Here is a 23,754-nt window from a genome sequence, read left to right as displayed (position 1 = left end):
AGGCTGATCTTGATAAACTTGTAAATTGGTCAATAAAAAACAATCTTTTTTTAAATACTAAAAAATGTAGCGTTATCTCATTTACTAAACAAAAAGCTTTTTTTAAGTTTGATTATAAGATTGGTAATGAGACTGTTACTAGAGTGAGCATGGTGCGAGACCTGGGTGTTACTTTAGATTCCGCTCTTGACTTTCGAGCGCATATTGAAAATATTATTACGAAGGCTAACAGGACCTTGGGCTTTGTCACAAGAAGTGCATCTTGTTTCAAAAATCCATTAGCTTTAAAGATTCTTTATTTTTCACTAGTTAAATCAATATTCGAGTTCGCCTGCATTATTTGGCTACCTTATCAGGAATCTTTGTTGATTGAAATTGAGCGTGTACAGAATAAGTTTCTGCGTTTTGCTGCGAGGTGTTTGGGAATAACTTTGTTCAAACTTCAACTAAACCGTACTGACTATAGCGATAACTCTGTAATACCACGGCTAACTAGAGAGGCTAACTTGTACAATGACAGGATTGATTTTTATGGAGTCACAATTAATAACTTTGTAGCTACGTTGCGTGAACTTATATTTTGCTATAATTAATTATTTTGCATGTGTCCACACTTCTTTCAAAAAATTTGTTTGGCTATAAACTTTATTATTAAGTACTTATGTACGAAAGGGCACTCTCCGTAAATACATGTAAATAAATAAATAAATAAATAAATAAACAATTTAGGAATTTCACCAAAAATTGAATATTAAACGAGAAATAAAAAATAAGTACGAGCGAATATTAACATTAACAATTTCTCAAATTTATTTCAATTAGATTGTGGATCTAGAAATTATCGACAATTTCACGAGAAATATCAAAAAACAATTGAGCGCAATTCACACATAAAATTCATACGCATTCCATCTATACGATTTAAAACTACGATTTGTTAAACCTTTAATAAATTAGATTTTTATTTTATAACAATAATATTTGATTCTGGGAATCTGATTAAAAACTTGTATAAAAGCGTTAGTCATTTAAACAACAAATTCCAGTATAAAATCGCGCTATAAGTTTAGCGACTAAAAAAAATCAATTCGATCAAAATGGGACGATAACAATTGTTTAAAATTCGCAGATACTTAGCTGATTATTTCTTAGTGTGTCTGGAGCTCGATGCCGATCGAAATGAATTAAAATTTGTATCGACAGCGGTCAATCAGATTTTTCGCTTGACAATCAGGATACTCGCAATCCTTGGCAGCGCCACGTCAGGTAATTTCGTCACACAGGACTCGTACAAAAGAAATGATTTTGTAGACGCCACGCCAACGGATTTGTCTCGTTATAGCCCTCGATTGCAGCTTATAATTTTGTGGAAAAAATTGGTGACTCGGATCTTCGACTTTTTTATAGATCAATCCGGCACCCGGCACAAGAACTGGAATATTTCATTTAATTTAATAAAATTATTTTAGCGCACTACGCGCCAACAACCAATTTTCTTTTTACTCACCCCGCTAACGGGTAATTGATGCTTCTCGCTCCCAGACACCTGCGAATGTGAATCTCAGATTCGCATCGCCGACGACTCTACCGCGTACAACGACGATTTTTCGGAGTTTTTCGGAAATTCTCCGGACATCGACGATTATAATTACACCGCAGACCACAAATTCTTCAACACCCCGTGCACACTTATAAAATTCGCTACAATATAAAGCCCTATTCTAACACTGAGCAACAAAAAAATTAATAACCTTTTTTCTAACTAAAAAATGAACAATTATTATTAAGGATCATTTAAAGGATACACGGAGAAAATTTGTTCCGGATATTTTACTGAATTTTAACTGAAAGTTAGGATATAGTTGCACAAAAGGAATTTTTCAAAAATTTTTTTTATTTTTTGTAGAGTTGATACGAAAGTAGCACGTTATATCAACTAGATGTCACGGTGATATCATCGGGGAATGTCACCGTGACGTCAGGAAAATGTCAAAATATCCGCCTTACGGTCATATCACACGGTGACATCGGGGTGATATCATGGTGATATCATGTTTATATTTTACAAGGACTTAAAATTTTTTAAAAATTATTATTTTTTTTTATTTATTATTATTTTTTAAATTATTAAAAATTTTAACGACCTGTAAAATATCAACATAATATCACGGTGATATCACCGTAAGGCGGACATTTTGACATTTTCCTGATGTCACGGTGATGTCACCCATATACTAAAGGATGGTATTGTGATTATTAATTCGTATACCTTAAAGGGTTATGAAAGGATTTGGCAGTAAATTTTGGTTCATTCAATGTTTATCGTACCTTTATTTCACATTTTATATTGCGAGATTTTATAATTATTTAAATTGATGCTCTAAACAATTATTGTTTCAGAGCATTTTCATCCAGCTTTAATATTTAAGCTTAACCAGTTAATCAAAATTTTTGCAGTAAACTAGAAATATGAAACAAATACTGAAAATAAAAAAAAAGTGGTGTAAAGATTTCGTTCTTTGTTTAATCCTAATGACACATTACACGGTAGTAACTACTATATTTACGAATCAGTACCATATACAATCGCCCAAGTAGCTCGGAATATTGGTTGAATGTCACGGTGATATAAAGTGGGAATATTCCTGTGACATTCAGGCGATATCATAATGTTCGCTTCATGGGGACATTCGACGGTGATATTCGTGTAAAATTCGCTTGATATTCGTATGATACTAAGGGAATATTTCTGTGAAATTCATGTAATATTGAGGGGATATCCCTGTGATATTGGGCGGAATATTCCTGTAATATTAAGAGAGTATTCCTCAGATATTGAGGGAATATTCCAGTAATACTGATAAGATTAATTTTTTTCATTTACATATTTTTTTTAATTTAAATATTTAAAACAAACAATATTTTATAATTTTATAAATAACAGGAATATTCTCTCAATATCACAGGGATATTCCTTAAATATCAGAGGAATATTCCATCAATATCACAAGAGTATTCCGCTCAATATCACAGGAATACCCCTTAATATTACATGGATTTCACGGGAATATTCCCTCAGCATCATACGAATATCACAGGAATATCACCATGAAATGTACCCATGAAGCAGACATCGTGGTATCGCCTGAATGTCACTGGAATATTTCCACTTGATATCACCGTGACATTCAACCAATATTCCGTGCTACTTGGGCGTAGTTTCACATAAGGTGAATAATTCCATTAATTTAAATTTATTGTATTTAGTATAATTTTTAAGTCAATTTTGTAAACATTGTCTAATTTTTCGAATGAAGATAAAAATTAATACACTATTAAAAAATGCTTTACTAACAAATTTTCGTTCATTGGACGTTTAACTTATTAATTTTACACTTGTAATTGCGAAATTTTATAATAACCATTTAAATTGATACTCTAAACAATTATTGTTTCGAAGCATTTTTTAGCCAGCTTTAATATTTAAGCGTAACCATTTAATCAACATTTTTACAGAAAATTAGAAATACGAAACAAACACGAAAAGAGAAAAAAATAGTTTAAAGATTTACATGTACCCTTGACGTTATTAGAAACAGACACAAACTTTATTTTTCATCAACATGTTTCACATGTATAGTGTCGATATTTCAAATAGAGACATTAATTGAATGTCTCTTTCGCGAGTGCATTTCTGTATTTTTGTAAAAAAAAAAATTTTATGACATCGTGAGTGAGTGTGCGAGTGACGAAAATTGTAGACGATGCTAAGTTTCTGATTTTTTTTAGTACTCGACTATCAAATATTTGTCCATTTCTTCTTCATCAATTTGCAGATACTCATTATTTCTACGTACAATGATATATTCGATTTTTCTTTTTTTTTCATCACCTACATGAATATTGTTTATAGGATTGTTGGATTGAGGAAATTCTAGGTCGTCATTGTAAACAGTACAATTAGATTCAATGGAATCATCAATGTGCTCATGAAATCATGAATTGATTTCATGTGGTTCAAAAGAGTAAATTCTGAAACCAAAAATATAGTTTTAATTTTTTTAGTGTTAGTAAAAATTTTAGTTTTAGTTTTAATTAAAAATGAAAGTTTTGTAGATTTTTAGTTTAAGTTTTAATTTAGATTATAATTTTAGTTTCTACTTTAGTTTTAGTCTTTTTAGGGTTCCGTTCACGCAGTGAACTGTAACGGAACCCTTATGGTTTCACTCATGCCCAAGTAGCACGATATATCAAACAGATGTCACGGTTATATCACCGGGGAATTTCACCGTGAAATCAGGAAAATGTAAAAATGTCCGCCTTACGGTGATGTCACATGGTGACATCGAGGTGATATCATGGTGACATCAAGGTGATATCACAGTTATATCACGGTGATATTATAAAGATATCATGGTGATATCATGGTGATATCACCGTGACATCATGTTGATATTTTACATGGATTTAAATTTTTTAATAATTTAAAAAATAATAAAAATAATAAAAAATAATTTTTAAAAAATTTTAAATCCCTGTAAAATATCAACATCATATCACGGTGGTATCACCATGATATCACCGTGATATGACTGTGATATCACCTTGATGTCACCAAGATATCACCTCGATGTCACCGTGTGATATCACCGTAAGGCGGACATTTTTACATTTTCCTGATGTCACGGTGACATTCCCCGGTGATATCACCGTGACATCTGGTTGATATATCGTGCTACTTGGGCATATGTGTGTTTTATTTTACTTTAATTTTAGGCTTTTTTAGTGTTAATGTATATTTTCATTTTAAATTAGATTAAAATATTAGTTTAATTTTAGTATTTGAAATGGTATTTCAATAGTCAAAAATTTTATTACAAAATAGTTATAAATTGTTTAAAAACTATGAATGAATAAATATTAAAAATTAAATTATACAAAGTAATGAAATTAAAACTAGATAAATTGAATTTCTGAAATTAATAGAAAGAGAGAGAAGATATCTTTAGATAACACAATGAAAATATAAACAGGAAAAATAATAGAAAGAGAAGGTAGATATAAATACGAATTATGAGAATTATTAATTTAATTTAAATTTAAAGTTTCTTTTTTATAAATAAATAATTTATATGGATTATTATTTAAAGAATAAATTTATTTTATATTTTTTCTTTAAATTATTTGGAAAATAAAATAATAAAAATTATTTTATAAATTGCTGAAATTAATAATAATTGAATAAAATTTTATGTTGCATTAAAGTAAAAATTATTTAAAAATTAATGGTAAAAGTTAAATAATTTTAGAATTATTATTTTTTGAGAAATTAAAGTTTTTAGAAAATGAAAATCAGTTAGAGAAAAATGATTGACAGCTAGACAATGGCATTGTTCTTGGCGAACGTTAGAAACGGAATTAGAGAGAGAAAAATATCTCTGTCCTTTGAAAATAATTTAAATGTAATTGGCAATTCGAAAATAGACGCTGCGAAAAATCCAAATAGAGGGAGAAACTGGCGGTAAGAAATACATGGGAGAAGCGCCTTGCGTAAAGTGGTGAGGGAAACTCGCGGATTTTTGCTCAATCAATTTGAAATTCTTTACTTACACACTTGCACATTTTGAATTTTACTTACCCCAGAAAATTAAGGGTAAGGACGCAACTATATAAGCCGAGTAAATGCACGTTTCTGTCTCTTTTGATCTGAACAGTTTATACTGGTAAGAGCTTTCTTTTATATTTTAATATAAGGAAATTTCAGAGTAACAAATCTACAAAGTCAAGTCTTTCAAACTTGAGAGTTACAGATTGTTGGGGGCTTTCTAACGATCTAACGTAGATTCTGCAGTAGTTAAAAATTCTAAATTCCCAAAAAAATTGTATATAAAAAGTATTGTTTACAATGAAATACTTCAGTAAAAAAAAAATTTTAATAAAAAATGTCCAGAAATTTCTCTTCATGTGAAGGCCATTCATAAACTGCGTTACCAATTATTTATTCTCTTTAGACCTCCTTCCTTGCTTCGTTTTCATTGCGTTAATTGCATTTTTAAAGAATTTTTGGCCATCTCCACCCGTAAAATATAGGTAACGTAGTTTCTGGATGTCCCCTTTATATACCGCTTAATATTACAGCAATATTATTGTAATATTTCAGTAATATTATACGCTTATTTGAATTACTTAAAAATTTTTAATCATAAAGCAGAAAAGGATAATAATTAATTAATTAAGTACTTTTAAGTGGTATTTGAAATTTTTTTTCCTTAATGGTAATATTATGTGCTACATAATTTTTCTTGATAAAGAAATGAAAAGAAAGATTAATTTGAAAAATATTTCGATAATTTTTTCTACATACATTTAACAAAATTTTATAAATAATGTATTCCATATAAACTAATTTTTTTTTTGAAAATCTGTAATGAAAATAAAATCTGTAAACTGCATAGAAATACTATGTTTTCTATAATTTTGGTATGAAATTTTTACAGTTCAATTGATTATGTAGCGATTAATTTCTTTTATGAATAAATTTTTTCATTTCTATTATTTTTAAAATATAATAATTTTATTTATTTAAAGTTAAATTGTAGGAAATTTGAAAGTATTAGAATTTCATGTAATGAAACAGCATTTAAATACTGTTAAATATTGAAAAAAAATTTCTTATTTTTAGTTAAAATTTTAAACAGCTTATGCAGAACGTAATATTAATGCAATTCTAGAAAAAAGTGAAATTCCACTTAAAAATATTTATTTAAAATTTTATGTATTTTAAATAAACGTGTAACATTAAACGGTAAGATTAACATGAGGCGAATATTTTAATATGACTGTAATATTCCGTGCTACTTGGAAGATGTTGTAAAAATAAATTAAATAAGATGTTTAAATTTAAGTCTATAAGAAAGAAGAATAACACGCGCGTTTACGCGCGTTTGTTTTAGCTAGTAAGTTAAATAATAATCATTATCGAAAATGATGTAATGTGGAAAAAGATTAAACAACGCTAATTCATGTTCATAAAAGACTATCATTGTTTCAAAATTTTTACGTCCGTTTTCTTGGTTATTTAGATAACTAGCAACTTTGTCGTCCGCAAGCGGCCGACTACGTTGCTAGTGTGCATTAACCATATTTTTTATTCATTTTTTTTCAAAAAAATTTAATATTAGAAATGTAACAAAAAATTTCTCTATATTGGATCTACCACCCAAGTAGCACGGAATATTGCTTGAATGTCAGGCTGATATCAACAGGGAATATTTTTGTGACATTCAGGCGATATCATAATGTCCTTTTCACGGGGACATTCCTCCGTGATGTATCTATGTTACGGTCTTTTACACAAAAAATGTAACGCGTTACAAAACTTACATTCTAAATTTATTAAACCTAAATAATTCTGTGGTACTTTACTTTCATCTAAATCTTCAAAAGACATTATTGCAACTCCTGCACTTTTTTTATTCCGATTATCGTTTTTACATGTCAAATTCTTTTCTTCACACATTCTTTTCATCTTCCGTTGCCGTAGAAAATTTTTTCTTCTTACATGACAAATTATTTTCTTGACGCACTTTCTTTTCATCTTGAGTCTCCATTGATATTTTTCTTTTCCTACATGCCAAATTTTTATCCTTGCGTATTTTCTTTCCATCTTCAGTTTTTATAGATAATTTCTTTTTTTTGCATGTCAAATTTTTTTTGCGCTCTTTCTTTTTTATTTCTGTTTTATTACGATTACGTTTTCTCAATCTCTCATTCTCCTGTCTTATTATTTACTGCTCATATGTAACTTCGCGCCTTGCCTTCCTTTTTCTTCCCTTCTCTTTAATTGCTCGATTTATCTTTTTATCATTTTCGTTACTCAGAAAATTTTTCATTGTTAAATATTCATGTGGTGAAATTTTGTTCACAGTATTATAAGTTGTACGAATTATTTTATTTTCACTAGTGTCATTTAGAGAATGTTTAATTTTTAACTCTTGTGTTAATAGAACTCTGTTAATATTATTACTGGGAAAAGTATTAAAAACAGAACAATAGTTTAAAATATAATTTTTATGTTCCTGAGTTCAATTTATGAAAAGACGGTTCTAATCATTCTCTATTATCGAATTCCTATTGTGAGACGTTCTTACTGTCGGAAAATTATTTAAGCAATTATTTTCAAACATTGACTTAAAATGGTTTCTCATTTTGTTATTATCAGTTTCATAATTTACACGGTTTGGCATTACGTTAAATAATATAGATGTTGCAAATGCTATTGCATGTACTCCACACTCAACACTACCAAAAGGTTGTTGATCAACAGCTTCAAAAACTACTGTTGGTTTAAAAAATAACAATCTAATTAAATATTTTATTTGCTGCAAATTTAAACACCCCTTATTAAGGCTATCAAAAATATAAAGCCTTACTCTATAGTAATAGACATAAATTCAGTGACCATAATTGTTATTACGGCTAAAAAGTATTTAAATATGTTTATCACCGTCTCTAATTGGGACAATAAAATCAAGCATTTGTACATACAAAGCACTTTGCATATTAAAAAAAGAATTGGAATCTTTTCTTACTAAATCTTCAAATTTGTACATATGCATGTAATTTAACAATTTATTTCTATTTTCAATAATTTTTAAATCTTTATCACTTAAAATAATATACTCTTTTATGTTGGCCATATTATACTTCGTTTAATTTTATTTTTGATTCATGAAAATCTAAATAACTTTAACCGTTTTGCTCACTTTCTCTAATATAACCAATTTTGCCTTTTATTCAATATAACCAATTTTTTCTTTAATTCAATACAACTAATTTTACCTTTTCCTAATTATAACTAATTTTTCCTTTAATTCAATATAACCAATTTTTACTTTAATCCAATATAATTAATTTTGCCTTTTATCCAATAAAACTACCAAATATCCAAAAAAATGAGAGAACTATGAGTAACTATGAATCAGTAACTACTGATCAGCCAATAAGTGCAAAAAGGACACTCTTATATGAGTAATCAGTAGTTCATTATAAATAACATATATACGTATTTATACCTGTATTAAAACCCCGGAACAAATACCACAAAAGAACCAACCATTGGACAATAGAACCTTTGTTAATGAGGATTAACTCTGAGGACCCAGGTAATAATTTCTTTTTTCACATTTATTATATAGAAAAATAAAGATGTACCAACCCTTGGCCAATAGAACCTTTGTTAATGAAGATTAACTCGGAGTACATAATGAAATGTAATAAAAAATTATAAAAATTTAAAATATTATTAAATTATGAGTGTTTTGAAACATTTGTTAACGTTATTTAATGCAAAACATATATATTTACAAAGTATGAAGTATAATATTATTATTGAAACAATTATTCATTATTTAATAATTAATAATAGGTGTCCCACTGTTTAACACAAACCTTAAAAACAAGAAAAATGTATCAAGTTCCAAAAACTTGAAATTTTATGGTAGTACCAAAAAGTGTCCAAAAATATATAAAATTGACATATTAATATCTCTATGAAAAAAATTTGTCCCACTGTTTGTCACTCTCCCCTACATACATATATACATACACTACCGTCCGAAATTGTGCGAACTCTGCTTTTTCAACAACTATAAAACTGTTCAAATCTTCAAAAATATTAAATCTAAAATTTTTTCCTCTTTATTTTATTAAAGCTAATAAAATCCTGAAAGAAATGACACCTTGACAAAGAGAATATGTTAATTTTTCAATTAAATATCTAAGAAAAACCCAATTTTCAATGTTTTTACAATTTTTTTTATTTCTCTGGCAAAAATTAATATTTTTAAACGTTCTTAGGCTCATTAAAATCGTATTTTGTTATGCAATTCAAATTATATAAAACAATTCATGTACACATTCTTCGCTAGCGTATGCAAACCCTGAAAGTTGGCTCAGAAAATGTCAAAAAATTGTGATTAATATTTATATGACAAAAAATGATCAGTAAAATGTATAAATCTTAAATTTACTTACATAAATCAGAGAAGTTTAGAATGATATATTTACTTGATTTTTAAACATTATATTTTATTGTAGAATTAAATTTAAATTTTTTGACATTTTATGAGCCAACTTTCACGGTTTGCATACGCTAGGGAAGAATGTGTACATGAATTGTTTATATAATTTGAATTGCATAACAAAATACGATTTCAATGAGCCTAAGAACGTTTAAAAATATTAATTTTTGCCAGAGAAATAAAAAAAATAGTAAAAACATTGAAAATTGGGTTTTTCTTAGATATCTAATTGAAAAATTAACATATTCTCTTTGTCAAGGTGTCATTTCTTTCAGAATTTTATTAGCTTTAATAAAATAAAGAGGAAAAAATTTTAGTTTTAATATTTTTGAAGATTTGAACAGTTTTATAGTTGTTGAAAAAGCAGAGTTCGCACAATTTCGGACGGTAGTGTATAAATGAATATTTTTTTATTTTTAAAACAAAAATGGAAGAAGATTAAGATTTTAGACGATGATGTTCTTATGATGTTCTTATGTTATATTTCTTGGTGTAAGAAAGAAAGGTATGCGTTACCTATTCAGTTTTACACTTTCTTTATAGCTTTTTCACGTGATAAAGGGAGAAAGAAATAATTACCTGGGTCCTCAGAGTTATTAATTAATCCTTCTTAACAGATTGCAGGTCAAGCGAACCCTCATTTGCAAAATAAAGATATATCTTTCTCTCTCCATAAATTGTTCTTTTCTCTGTCACCGAAAACCCAGCAGGGGTCCGGACGGAATGAATGAATGAATGAATGAATGAATGAATACCAAGATTATTATAGTTAATAATTTATAAGAGGCCTTAGTTACGGTCTTTATTGATGTTTATTGATATTATAAAATTGATTGTCAACGTTTCGATACCTAAGTATCCTCTTCAGGTCACAATTTTGAAATAAATTTTTGGAAAATACATGGTTTATGGCGCACAAGGTATAAAAAAGAAACACCTGCAAATATTTAGATTTCGTCAGCAAGAGTGATTCCTTGATGTGATTAAAATATTTTGTAAAACTTACCTCATAAAGAGGGTTTCTGTTATTTATAAAATTACATTGTTATAAAATGATTTTAATCAGGTTTAAATAAAAACGTGACACTTGTAGGTTATGTATTAGTCGATATAGATATTTAGTAGTAGTCGGGTCGGTGGACAATTTACGGAAAATTCAATTTACGGAAAAAAAGACGATCGGGCTTTAAAGCCCAAAGAACAGATTCTATAGCGGGAAATTCAAATTTAAAGAAAAAGATAAATAATTAAATTGATTATTAATTGATTATTAATTAATAATTAATTAATTTTACAGTAAATATTATATTATTATATTTAAATAATTTCTAGCTTAAAAAAAATTGTTGCGCTGAGGAAATATTTTTTTTCAATTTTTCAAAGTAAAAAAAGAATTAATTACTTAATTATTTAATTAATTAGGTAATTAATTTTATGTTACAGTGAATATTAGTTAAAAAAATTATTTCTAGCACAAAGAAAATTGTTGCGATAAGGAAATAATTTTTTTGACAATTTTTCTCTGTAAAGAAAAATAATTTAACTAAATAAATCAATGATAAGTTAAATAAATTTTTACAATACCTCAAAAAATAAAAATTTCAAATATTTTGTTCTAAATTAATATAATTAAGTTTTTAATTAATTAATATTTGTTTCTTTAACAGTAAATTGTTATTAAAAAATAATAAAAGTCATTGGAAAAATTTAATTTCAACTTTTGGTCATGTTAGAGCACTTAGTCGAATAACTCTTCGAACCATACCTTCAAAAAAATTAACTCCGCATATTTCATACAAAAGTATTTTAATTAATTTTTTAATTAATCTATGAGTTAATTTATTATTCATTTTTCAATAACAAATTCAAACGAAATAATTATTGCAAATTATTTGAAGCTTTTTCTCTCTTTCTCGCTTACACGAGGAACTCTTCGGTCGCCACCAAATTTCAGATTTCATACATAACCTAAGTTTCAGCTCAAATTTTAAATCACTTTTCTTTTACTCTATTTTAATATTATCAAAGATTGTTTGTAATTAATATATTTATAAAGATTGCTTCTTTTGCATTAACAAATTATTTTTTCAATATTATTAATTAAAAAATAGAAGTTTTATTTTTTTAATTAGGAATATGTGTTTGTCACGTGATGTGACGTCGGTGGCGCGCGAAAATTTAAAATTCAATAAATGAAGTAATTGTAAATTATTATTAAAAAATAATAAAAGTCGTTGAAAAAAATTATTTTCAACTTTTGGTCATGTAAGAACACTTAGTCGAATAGCTCTTCGAACCATACCTTCAAAAATGTAACTTTCAAATATTTTGTTCTAAATTAATTTAATTCAGTTTTTTATTAATTCTCACGTTTTGGTAATTGTAAATTATTATTAAAAAATAATAAAAGTTGTTGAAAAAAATTATTTTCAACTTTTGGTCATGTAAGAACACTTAGTCGAATAGCTCTTCGAACCATACCTTCAAAAAAATTAACTCCACATATTTCATACAAAAGTATTTTAATTAATTTTTTAATTAATCTAGGAGTTAATTTATTATTCATTTTTCAATAACAAATTCAAACGAAATAATTATTGGAAATTATTTGAAGCTTTTTCTCTCTTTCTCGCTTACACGAGGAACTCTTCGGTCGCCACCAAATTTCAGATTTCATACATAACCTAAGTTTCAGCTCAAATTTTAAATCACTTTTCTTTTACTCTATTTTAATATTATCAAAGATTGTTTGTAATTAATATATTAATAAAGATTGCTTCTTTTGCATTAACAAATTATTTTTTCAATATTATTAAATACAAAATAGAAGTTTTATTTTTTTAATTAGGAATATGTTTTTGTGACGTGAATAAAATAATTTAATAAAATTTGCAATTTCTATTAAATATAAATTATTTTTTCACACATTTTACACTAATTTCTTGATAATATTATGAAAACTGACGAGTTAAAATCTACAGTTACCACTTGCACATATCAAGTGATTATTTATTATTTATCACGTTAATAATTGAAATTCTTACAAAAATTAACTCTATAAATGTTCATTTAACCTCACAATACTAATTTTTATAAATTTTCATCAATTTAAAGCTTTTTTTAAAAAATTACCAAAATTCGACTTAGATTCGCCCCAGCTGGGTGGAATTTAGGTAAATCAAATCCGCCAGGGCTTAATTCTTTTGTTTTCTAACTTTTTTTTTACGAGGGAAGTGGAAAATCTGCATAACCTTGGAGGCCTACTTCCAAGTCAGATACCTGGAGCCTGTACTCTCAGGTTATGTGGGGATGACCGCTCTTGTTCTGGTCGACCCACTAAAAACCACACCCTTTTTGAGACTTAAACTCTACTGGCGGAACTGCTGTTAGCTTTACACGGCTAACCTGAGTTCACGCCAGTGCCCGCAGAAATAGAGCGTGTGCTCTGCGTCGTCAATGTGTATTGCTTCGTCGACACCGGAAGTAAATATTATTAATAATTATAATAATTTTAAAATTCCTTCTTTTTATTAAAATATTAACTCAAGTTAGATTTTCCAAATTTAAATCATAACCTAAAAATTTAATGGTTATTTCTTAATTTTAAAAAATCAAAGAAAAAATATACAATACAAAAAAAATAAAAATTATTTAATGAATTAAAAATATTGTTACTTATATAATTATAAATTCATTTACAGATGTTACGGAAAACCGAAATTCGCGGCCCGACGCCTCAAGAAGACGCCCCAGACTCCACCACCAATTCTCATCCGCCTTCTCCTTCTTCGCGACCATCTTTTCGTATATCTTCACGCATTTCTTCACGCTCATCGTCACCTTCAGATATACCGGTATGACATTTATGTTACTTCTTTAAATTCGCCACAATCAGATCCCTATGAATCTGCTCATTCATCGCCAATGTCGGAACTATTTGTAGAGCCTGACTATACCACTGAGGTTATTTAAAAAAAATTATAATTTTGTTTAAAATAAATTTTAATTTATACATTAATTTTGCAAATGTTTTCTAATTTCTCAAATTAAAAAAAATACAGTGTTAACCCTTTACGGTATGGTGAACGCGTTAGCGTCCCACTTTTGTTTTTAATTATTTTAGTTAAAAACTAGCAAAATTAAACGCGCGCAAGCGCTATTAAATTGAGTATGTAATTGTTTGTTATAAAGAAATTAAAATTAATATTATCAATAATAATTTAAATTTATTAGAAAATTATTACATATTAAATGTTAATAATGAAAATTATGTGTTTATATAATCAATATTTAACAGAATTGAAATGAAGCTAAAGTACGCAACGTTTATCAACAAAAATATTTTTTTTTTAAATTAACTATTACGTCTAAATTACATATATGAGCCGCCGGATATTATAACGACACAATAAAATTTCTACAGCGGTATTCGTAGGCTCCTGGTTAAAGATCCATTTTTAAAAATAATTTTTTTCAAATTACTATCTTGTACGAAATTTTCTGACGCATCTTTTTTCTTTTCATAGATTTTTTTCTATTTGTAACAGTTTTTGAGAAAAAAGCAAAAAACTAGATTTTTCTTAAAATTACACTCAGAGAAATGGTATATTTGTCTCCGAGCCTACTAACTCATTTATTTGTTGCAAATATATTTTATTTCATTGAAATGAAAAATTTATTTGAGCTAAAGAAAAATTTATTTTTGACAAATAAAATTTTTATTTAGCCAAATAAATAAGTTAGTAGGCTCTGAGACAAATATACGTTTATTTAACTCAAATATATTTTATTTGGTTCAAATAAATCATTTCTCTGGGTGTACTTTTTATTAAAATTTTCATTTTAATTCGTTATAAAATGTAAAGTTTTGAATACTTTAACATACAATTTACATGATTTATAGTTTAAACTATTCTTTGAATGATCCTTAATAATAATTCATTTTTAATTTTAAAAAAATTATTAATTATTTTTATAAACGAAGCGTTTGAAAAATAATGTGAAGAATAAACAATTTAGGAATTTCACCAAAAATTGAATATTAAACGAGAAATAAAAAATAAGTACGAGCGAATATTAACATTAACAATTTCTCAAATTTATTTTAATTAGATTGTGGATCTAGAAATTATCGACAATTTCACGAGAAATATCAAAAAACAATTGAGCGCAATTCACACATAAAATTCATACGCATTCCATCTATACGATTTAAAACTACGATTTGTTAAACCTTTAATAAATTAGATTTTTATTTTATAACAATAATATTTGATTCTGGGAATCTGATTAAAAACTTGTATAAAAGCGTTAGTCATTTAAACAACAAATTCCAGTATAAAATCGCGCTATAAGTTTAGCGACTAAAAAAAATCAATTCGATCAAAATGGGACGATAACAATTGTTTAAAATTCGCAGATACTTAGCTGATTATTTCTTAGTGTGTCTGGAGCTCGATGCCGATCGAAATGAATTAAAATTTGTATCGACAGCGGTCAATCAGATTTTTCGCTTGACAATCAGGATACTCGCAATCCTTGGCAGCGCCACGTCAGGTAATTTCGTCACACAGGACTCGTACAAAAGAAATGATTTTGTAGACGCCACGCCAACGGATTTGTCTCGTTATAGCCCTCGATTGCAGCTTATAATTTTGTGGAAAAAATTGGTGACTCGGATCTTCGACTTTTTTATAGATCAATCCGGCACCCGGCACAAGAACTGGAATATTTCATTTAATTTAATAAAATTATTTTAGCGCACTACGCGCCAACAACCAACGAGGACAATTTTCTATTTACTCACCCCGCTAACGGGTAATTGATGCTTCTCGCTTACTTTCTGGCCAATGCGAAAAGGACCCTCATAAAGATGGAAAAATTTATAAATTTGTTTCTTAAGCGCGACTGACGGATGCGGCACCCGAATTAACACAAGATCTCCCTCTTTCAACTTAACGCGGCTCTCTTTACCTTGGTTTTTACTCCTTTTTTCAAAAGCCAACCTGAGCTTTTCCCGAGCCAATTCGATCTGAATCTCTCGGTCAATCGGTCTACGTTCCAGTAGAGGAAATAACTGATAGTTTTGCTCTTTTACTTCCGTCCCAAAGTGCAATTCGTACGGAACCTGATCAGTGCTTTGGTGACACGAAAAATTCAAAACGTCTTGAATAAAACCCACTTGCTTTGCCCATCCCGCATGACTTTTTGCACAATATGTGCGAAATAAACGCCCGAACTCGCGCATTGTTCGCTCTACCGGGTTTGACTGGGGATGGCGGATAGATGAAAAAGAGACGTCGACTTCCAAGCGTGGGCCGTGAATTGCGTGCCATTGTCGGACGAGATACGCTTTGGTTTTCCTACCTCAACAAAATAACGCTTTGTTAATTTGTCCAAGCAAATTTTCGTTTTCGCGGCCTTTATGGGAAAAAGGGTAACATATTTTAAAAATAAATCCTGTATGACAAAAATGTACTTGACGCCCGCGACCGAAGTCGGGAGAGGACCATAAAAATCCACAGATATAATGTCGTTAGGAACGTTCGATTTAACAAATTGAAACTTCCCTTCCATGCCATAATTTAGGTATTTAGTTCTTTGGCATAAATCACAATTACGCGAAAAATCCTTAATATCCCTGCGCATATATCGCCAATAAAAGAAACGACTTATATATTTGTGCATTTTGTAACATCCCGAATGACCGAATTGCTCGTGAATCGATGTACAAAGTGATAAAATTAGGCCTTGAGGAATGACCAGTTTCCAATTCTCATCTCGGATCGATTTGCAGTATAAAATACCTGCCTCATTCCGAAACTGCTGAAACTGAGAACATTTCTCTAATAAGCACTTTGTCATGTCATCATTTGCTTGCAGGTGCGACAATTCTTGCAAATCGTGCAATAATTCTCGACTCATCCGAAGATTTGCGATCAATCCCCCTTTTTCGCTACCATGAGAGATAGCGTCAACACATCGACTCGTGATCGCCACAATTCGCAGGTCATCCTCCTTGACCTGGTACAAAACTCCTCAAATTCCGGCATCGCTCGCATCGGTCTGAAGTCTGAATCGACAATCAGGGACGAGGTGACGCAATGTGACCGTGTGCAAAAAATTTAATTTTATCTGGTTAAACGCGGCCTCATGCTGTTCGGTCCAAATTCATTTTGTATTGGGCCTTAACAAATCCCGAAAAGTCGAGACGAACTCTGCATGCTTTATTGCAAACCGACGCGAAAATCCGCATACTCCTAAAAAACCCTGCAACTGTTTGCGATCTCGTGGCGCGGGAAAATCCTGAATCGTTTGTAATTTTTCCGGATCCGCGCGTACCTCGAATCGATCATGCCCAAAAATTTCACGGATTTGCAAAAAAATTTTGATTTTTCAAGACTCAGAGTATGATGGGAAACGAACTTCCTGGCTACCGATCCGTATGATTAATTGACTTTGCTTTTTTACAGTCGTTTGCTTACTAGAAACTGCTCCGTGTATCGCGACATTTGCAACCGGCATTTCCAAAAAATTATTATTTTGTCGTAAATCTTTATATAATTGTTCGGAGATGCAAGTTACCTCGCTTCCTGAATCTAACAACATGTTATATTCCGTATCACTTATCATCATCAAAATTCTCGGACTACTAATATGCATTTTAAATTTACGAATATTTTCGACCGGTGCTTCTACGTCCCACATAAGAGTTTCTACGAATTCATTCTTTTTCGTCAGCTGAATTGTTCGAACATTTGCGCTATTACTTATTGGCTATTACTACATATTGGCTTCATTATCGCGTGTATTCTGGTACTTTGCTGCAGAACTTTCCCCGAATTGACGCTGTGGACCATTCGATCTTTGACCTTGATTATTATGATTCCGCCAATTATTATTCGGCAAGTTTTTGCGAAATCCCTCGTTCGAATCTTATGGTTTATCATCATTATTAGCAAGATGCGAACCTATTGTTCCCTCTCGCGAATCCGGTTTACTAAAATGACCAGAGGCTTTATTCGTTCCCAACGCGGCTTCCGAATTATTTCTTGAATTATAATTATTTTTGAATCTATTCCATCCCCCAGACAGATCAAGCCGAGCAAGTGCCTTAGAAATTCTCTCACTATCAGCGTAGTCAATTGTCGACAAAATGTCACGCACGTGTGGCGGAAATTGACCGATTATTATAAAATTTATTTCATATTTTTCCATTTTAGGTACAGCCAATTTCGCGACTTTAACTTGCTGATTATAATACACTTGCAAGGATTTTTCAGTATTATTAAACCGTTTATTTTCCCATTCGCTTTTTACGTGCATACGAACTTCTAATGAAAAAAATTCTTTCAAAAATAATTCTTTAAATTCGGTATAATTCGCAAAAGGGATAGTAATTGCATCGAACCATATTTTTGCTGCCCCTTGCAGCGCATCTTCAATTACTAATAATCGATCTGCTTCTGAAATATTTTTTCGAATACAATATTTTTCAAAGTTTCTTACGAATTCAACCGGGTTAGAACGGTCCGGATCAAATATAGGCAAAACTAAATTAACTTGTAAAGCTTGAAATTGTTTCAAAATACCGTTAATTAAATCGCTATTATTAAACTGAAGGCCATTTTCACATTGTTCTTGATTACGCGTGCCGAGTGAGTCATTATTTTGATTAATATTCGAGACTTTACTTTTCGTTGAGCTACTATTTTGATTGTTACTCTTATCAATTTGGCTTTGCTTAGCCTTGTCATGGTTACTCACACTACGTAACGCGTTCTGATGTGCCTGTTTATTCGCTTCTTCTAGTTGAACGACTTGACGGCGAAGAATTTCGTTTTCCTGCGATGTACTTTTTCGCTCAGCCCGTAAACGATCCAGCTCGCCCCTCATCTCCTCCATCAGGCGTTGCTGTTGTTCCAATTGACATTGAAGCTGGTATTCGACACAACGTGTTCGGTGTAGTCTCTCTTATTTTATACTGTTTAACAATTTATAGTATGTGCGAGAGTTATCTTTTTATTACTGATTGATAGTGGACTTTTTATTATATTAGTCTTGACTATTTTTTCGAGTTTTTACTTTTTTCTTGGCATCTTTTTCGATCGATATTGTGTTTCTAACCTAAAAGTGTCATGAATAAAACTGTTCTGGATTTTAATGATAAGGTGTGTCGCGGATGTGGTGATGATATTAAAAGGGAAGTTGTTCTGTGTGATAAGTGTAATGTACCTTATCACCCTGGTTGCATTAAAACAAAAAGAAAATGTTGCACCAGGACCCCCTCTCCCAGCTTGTTGGCGTCAATTACGAAGGATGACTTGTCTACCATGATGACCGAACAGCTACGTCAATTTTCGCTACAATTAAAACCTCTCAAAGTCACTCTTAATGATGTCTCTGACCGAGTGGGGAATATCGAAAAAGCCTTGTCCCGTTTGGATGTCCTCGATGAAGATATGGAAGGTATTAAAAATGATGTCGCGTTACTAAAAAATGATTTTAAGAGTTGTTCGGAAACAGTGACGGCGGATTGCTGGAAGGAATTAGATGAGCGAAATTATCGCAAGTCGAATTTATTGTTTTTCAATCTTCCAGAAAATGATGTAGCTTCCAGCAATACAGTTTCCGACTTTGACTCAACTTTTATTACAAAATTTTTAAGTATTCTTTCATTAGAGATTACCCCTAAATTTCGCTCACTAACTCGTCTTGGTAAACTCCAACAGATGTTTCCACGTCCTCGACCACTGAGAATATCTTTCGTGGAGGAATCAAGTGTCACAGCCGTGTTGAAAGCATACAGAATATTCAAACAAACCAACACAGCTTTACCTCAATTTCTGCCAGTGAATCTTTCTCTGTCTTGGGATCAGACTCCCATGCAAATGCGTCGCTACAACGAAACCAAACAGCTGATGCTAGAGAGGGAAAAGAAGGGAGAAGTGGGTCTTCGAATCTCCTATCGTCGCGGGGAGCCGCGCATAATATCTGCGCAGAAACCAGTCAGCTCCTCATCAAACCCGCTCATGAAGAAATAGTCTCGCCGAATAGTGATGTGTGTGTTGAGATCAACGTATCTCGATCCAAGGATTCAGGCCTCTCTACACATGACACCCCGCCTACCGGCCCACACACCACCTCAACATGAAGTTTACGTGACATTTCTATCTATTACCAGAATGTTAAAGGCCTAAGATCTAAATTAAATTTATTACGCACATCTTTTCCAACTTTTTCTCATAATATTGTTATTTTTACTGAAACGTGGCTTACCACAGCTTTTAACTCATCAGAATTAGGTCTCTTAAATTATAATATTTTTCGTTGTGACAGGTGCAATGAATCAAGTGACTTTTTACGCGGTGGTGGGGTGCTCATAGCCTGCAATAGAGTATTACACGCCTCTCTTATAGTAACTAATATTTTTTCTGTGGAACACATTTTCGTCAAATGTAAATTCAATCAAACAACATATATAATTGGTACAGCTTACATTCCCCCAAATTCTAATTTGGCAATATACTCAACGTTTTGCTCTATAATCGAAAATTTGTATACTCTCTACCCAACTGCCATTTTTTGTATTATTGGTGATTTTAACTTGCCTCTCGTCACATGGAGCACTGATCCTCAAAATGGACCATCATGTGTGCCAACACCTGATTCATCTCGCCGCTGTAAGGACATCGCTCACCGCTTATCAAACTCTTTAGATTATCTAAATCTGGTTCAAATAAACTCTTTTTTTAATTTCGCCGGATCTATTTTAGACTTAGTTTTTTATAATTCATTAAATAATTCTCTTGATAAATCCTTTGATCCTATCCTACCTATTGATCAGTATCATCCGCCTTTAATATTTACAATTCACAATTTTTTGGTACCTACTGTTGTTTTATCCTCAAATAAAAATTATTTTAAACTTGACTTCACTAGAGCTAACTTAGGTGGTATATTCAGTTTTCTAAGTAATGCTGATTGGGATTTAATTTTAAATTCTACTAATTTGGATGACGCTGTCTCTGCTTTTTATGACTATGTGTATACCGCTTTTAACTTTTTTGTACCTATTAAAAAAATTTATAATGATACTTTCATGCCTTGGTTTTCTCACGAACTTAAACGTTTAGTCTTTTTGAAAAAAATATCGCATCGAAAATTTAAATGTACCAATGACCCAATCGATTACTTAGAATTCTCTAAACTACGCGAAATGTGTAAATCCTTATCTAAATCAGCTTTTAATAATTACATAACTAAAGTAGAAAATTCTGTTATTTCAAATCCTAAACAATTTTGGAATTACGTTAATACTTTGCGACATGAATCAAGAATTCCAAAAAATGTATTTTATGGCGATTTAACAGCGAACACTAATTATAATATTGCTAATCTCTTTCGTGACTACTTTAGTTCAGTATATTCATTACCTTCTGACAATGTATTAAATTCCGATTCTGATCATGTGAATAGTTGTACTATTGGTAATTTTACTATAGATAGAAAAACAATTTTATCAAAACTAAAGAATTTGGATGTAAATAAAGGTGCTGGACCAGATAATATTCCGCCTTCTCTCTTAAAGTCATGCTGTTCTGCATTTGTTGAGCCTTTGTTTATATTATTTAATCGCTCATTATCATCTGGTATATTTCCGTTAAACTGGAAAAGAGGTATAGTCGTACCTGTTTTCAAGGACGGGGATAAGAGTAACGTCACTAACTATAGGCCCATAATTCTGCTTGGCGCCGTCTCTAAAATCTTTGAAAGCATTGTATTTGATGAATTATACAGTCGAACGGAGCATTTACTAATTGATGAGCAGCATGGCTTTATGAAGCGTAGGTCAGTTTTAACTAATCTTACTTTGTTCACTAATTATACAATCTCTAGTCTCGAAAAATCTATGCAGGTTGACGCTATATACACAGATTTCGCGAAGGCTTTTGACAAAGTTGATCATGCATTGTTGGTGGCAAGGCTCGAGGCTCTTGGTTTTTCTCGCGGTATGATTAATTGGGTCAATAGCTACCTCAATGAAAGATTTTTATCTGTTCGCATTGATTGTGGTTTTTCTGGCAACTTCAGGAGTACCTCAGGGCTCGCACCTTGGTCCTCTTTTCTTCTTATTTTTTATTAATAAAATTCATCCCTTATTTCATCACAGTTTATTTTTACTTTTCGCGGACGATCTCAAATTATATAAAACTATTACCTCTGAGCAAGATTGTATTCATCTCCAGGCTGATCTTGATAAACTTGTAAATTGGTCAATAAAAAACAATCTTTTTTTAAATACTAAAAAATGTAGCGTTATCTCATTTACTAAACAAAAAGCTTTTTTTAAGTTTGATTATAAGATTGGTAATGAGACTGTTACTAGAGTGAGCATGGTGCGAGACCTGGGTGTTACTTTAGATTCCGCTCTTGACTTTCGAGCGCATATTGAAAATATTATTACGAAGGCTAACAGGACCTTGGGCTTTGTCACAAGAAGTGCATCTTGTTTCAAAAATCCATTAGCTTTAAAGATTCTTTATTTTTCACTAGTTAAATCAATATTCGAGTTCGCCTGCATTATTTGGCTACCTTATCAGGAATCTTTGTTGATTGAAATTGAGCGTGTACAGAATAAGTTTCTGCGTTTTGCTGCGAGGTGTTTGGGAATAACTTTGTTCAAACTTCAACTAAACCGTACTGACTATAGCGATAACTCTGTAATACCACGGCTAACTAGAGAGGCTAACTTGTACAATGACAGGATTGATTTTTATGGAGTCACAATTAATAACTTTGTAGCTACGTTGCGTGAACTTATATTTTGCTATAATTAATTATTTTGCATGTGTCCACACTTCTTTCAAAAAATTTGTTTGGCTATAAACTTTATTATTAAGTACTTATGTACGAAAGGGCACTCTCCGTAAATACATGTAAATAAATAAATAAATAAATAAATAAACAATTTAGGAATTTCACCAAAAATTGAATATTAAACGAGAAATAAAAAATAAGTACGAGCGAATATTAACATTAACAATTTCTCAAATTTATTTCAATTAGATTGTGGATCTAGAAATTATCGACAATTTCACGAGAAATATCAAAAAACAATTGAGCGCAATTCACACATAAAATTCATACGCATTCCATCTATACGATTTAAAACTACGATTTGTTAAACCTTTAATAAATTAGATTTTTATTTTATAACAATAATATTTGATTCTGGGAATCTGATTAAAAACTTGTATAAAAGCGTTAGTCATTTAAACAACAAATTCCAGTATAAAATCGCGCTATAAGTTTAGCGACTAAAAAAAATCAATTCGATCAAAATGGGACGATAACAATTGTTTAAAATTCGCAGATACTTAGCTGATTATTTCTTAGTGTGTCTGGAGCTCGATGCCGATCGAAATGAATTAAAATTTGTATCGACAGCGGTCAATCAGATTTTTCGCTTGACAATCAGGATACTCGCAATCCTTGGCAGCGCCACGTCAGGTAATTTCGTCACACAGGACTCGTACAAAAGAAATGATTTTGTAGACGCCACGCCAACGGATTTGTCTCGTTATAGCCCTCGATTGCAGCTTATAATTTTGTGGAAAAAATTGGTGACTCGGATCTTCGACTTTTTTATAGATCAATCCGGCACCCGGCA

The 23,754-nt window shown here is 30.6% G+C and overlaps 1 protein-coding gene across 2 annotated transcripts in view; it reads left to right on the top strand.

Annotated features, from left to right (window-relative positions):
* LOC127291230 (putative sodium-dependent multivitamin transporter) overlaps window positions 1-23,754 on the top strand; it is a 425,330-nt gene that overhangs the window by 387,819 nt on the left and 13,757 nt on the right. The window contains exon 14 of one of the 2 annotated variants that reach the window (XR_007844561.1): window positions 13,784-13,936. Coding sequence is in view for 1 of the 2 variants with exons in the window: in XM_051320216.1 (XP_051176173.1) it covers window positions 13,784-14,054 (271 nt within the window). In the remaining variant the exon portion in view is untranslated. Of the gene's footprint in view, window positions 1-13,783; window positions 14,070-23,754 lie in introns of those variants that run through there. The other variant, XM_051320216.1, reaches the window with a different exon arrangement.

Source organism: Leptopilina boulardi, unplaced genomic scaffold, assembly GCF_019393585.1.
Source record: "Leptopilina boulardi isolate dan_hultmark-lab unplaced genomic scaffold, ZJU_Lbou_2.1 LbouV2_13, whole genome shotgun sequence".
In the NCBI taxonomy this organism is placed as follows: domain Eukaryota; kingdom Metazoa; phylum Arthropoda; class Insecta; order Hymenoptera; family Figitidae; genus Leptopilina; species Leptopilina boulardi.
Note: the sequence above shows the minus strand (reverse complement) of the source record. Positions and strands in the feature narration are given on the sequence as shown.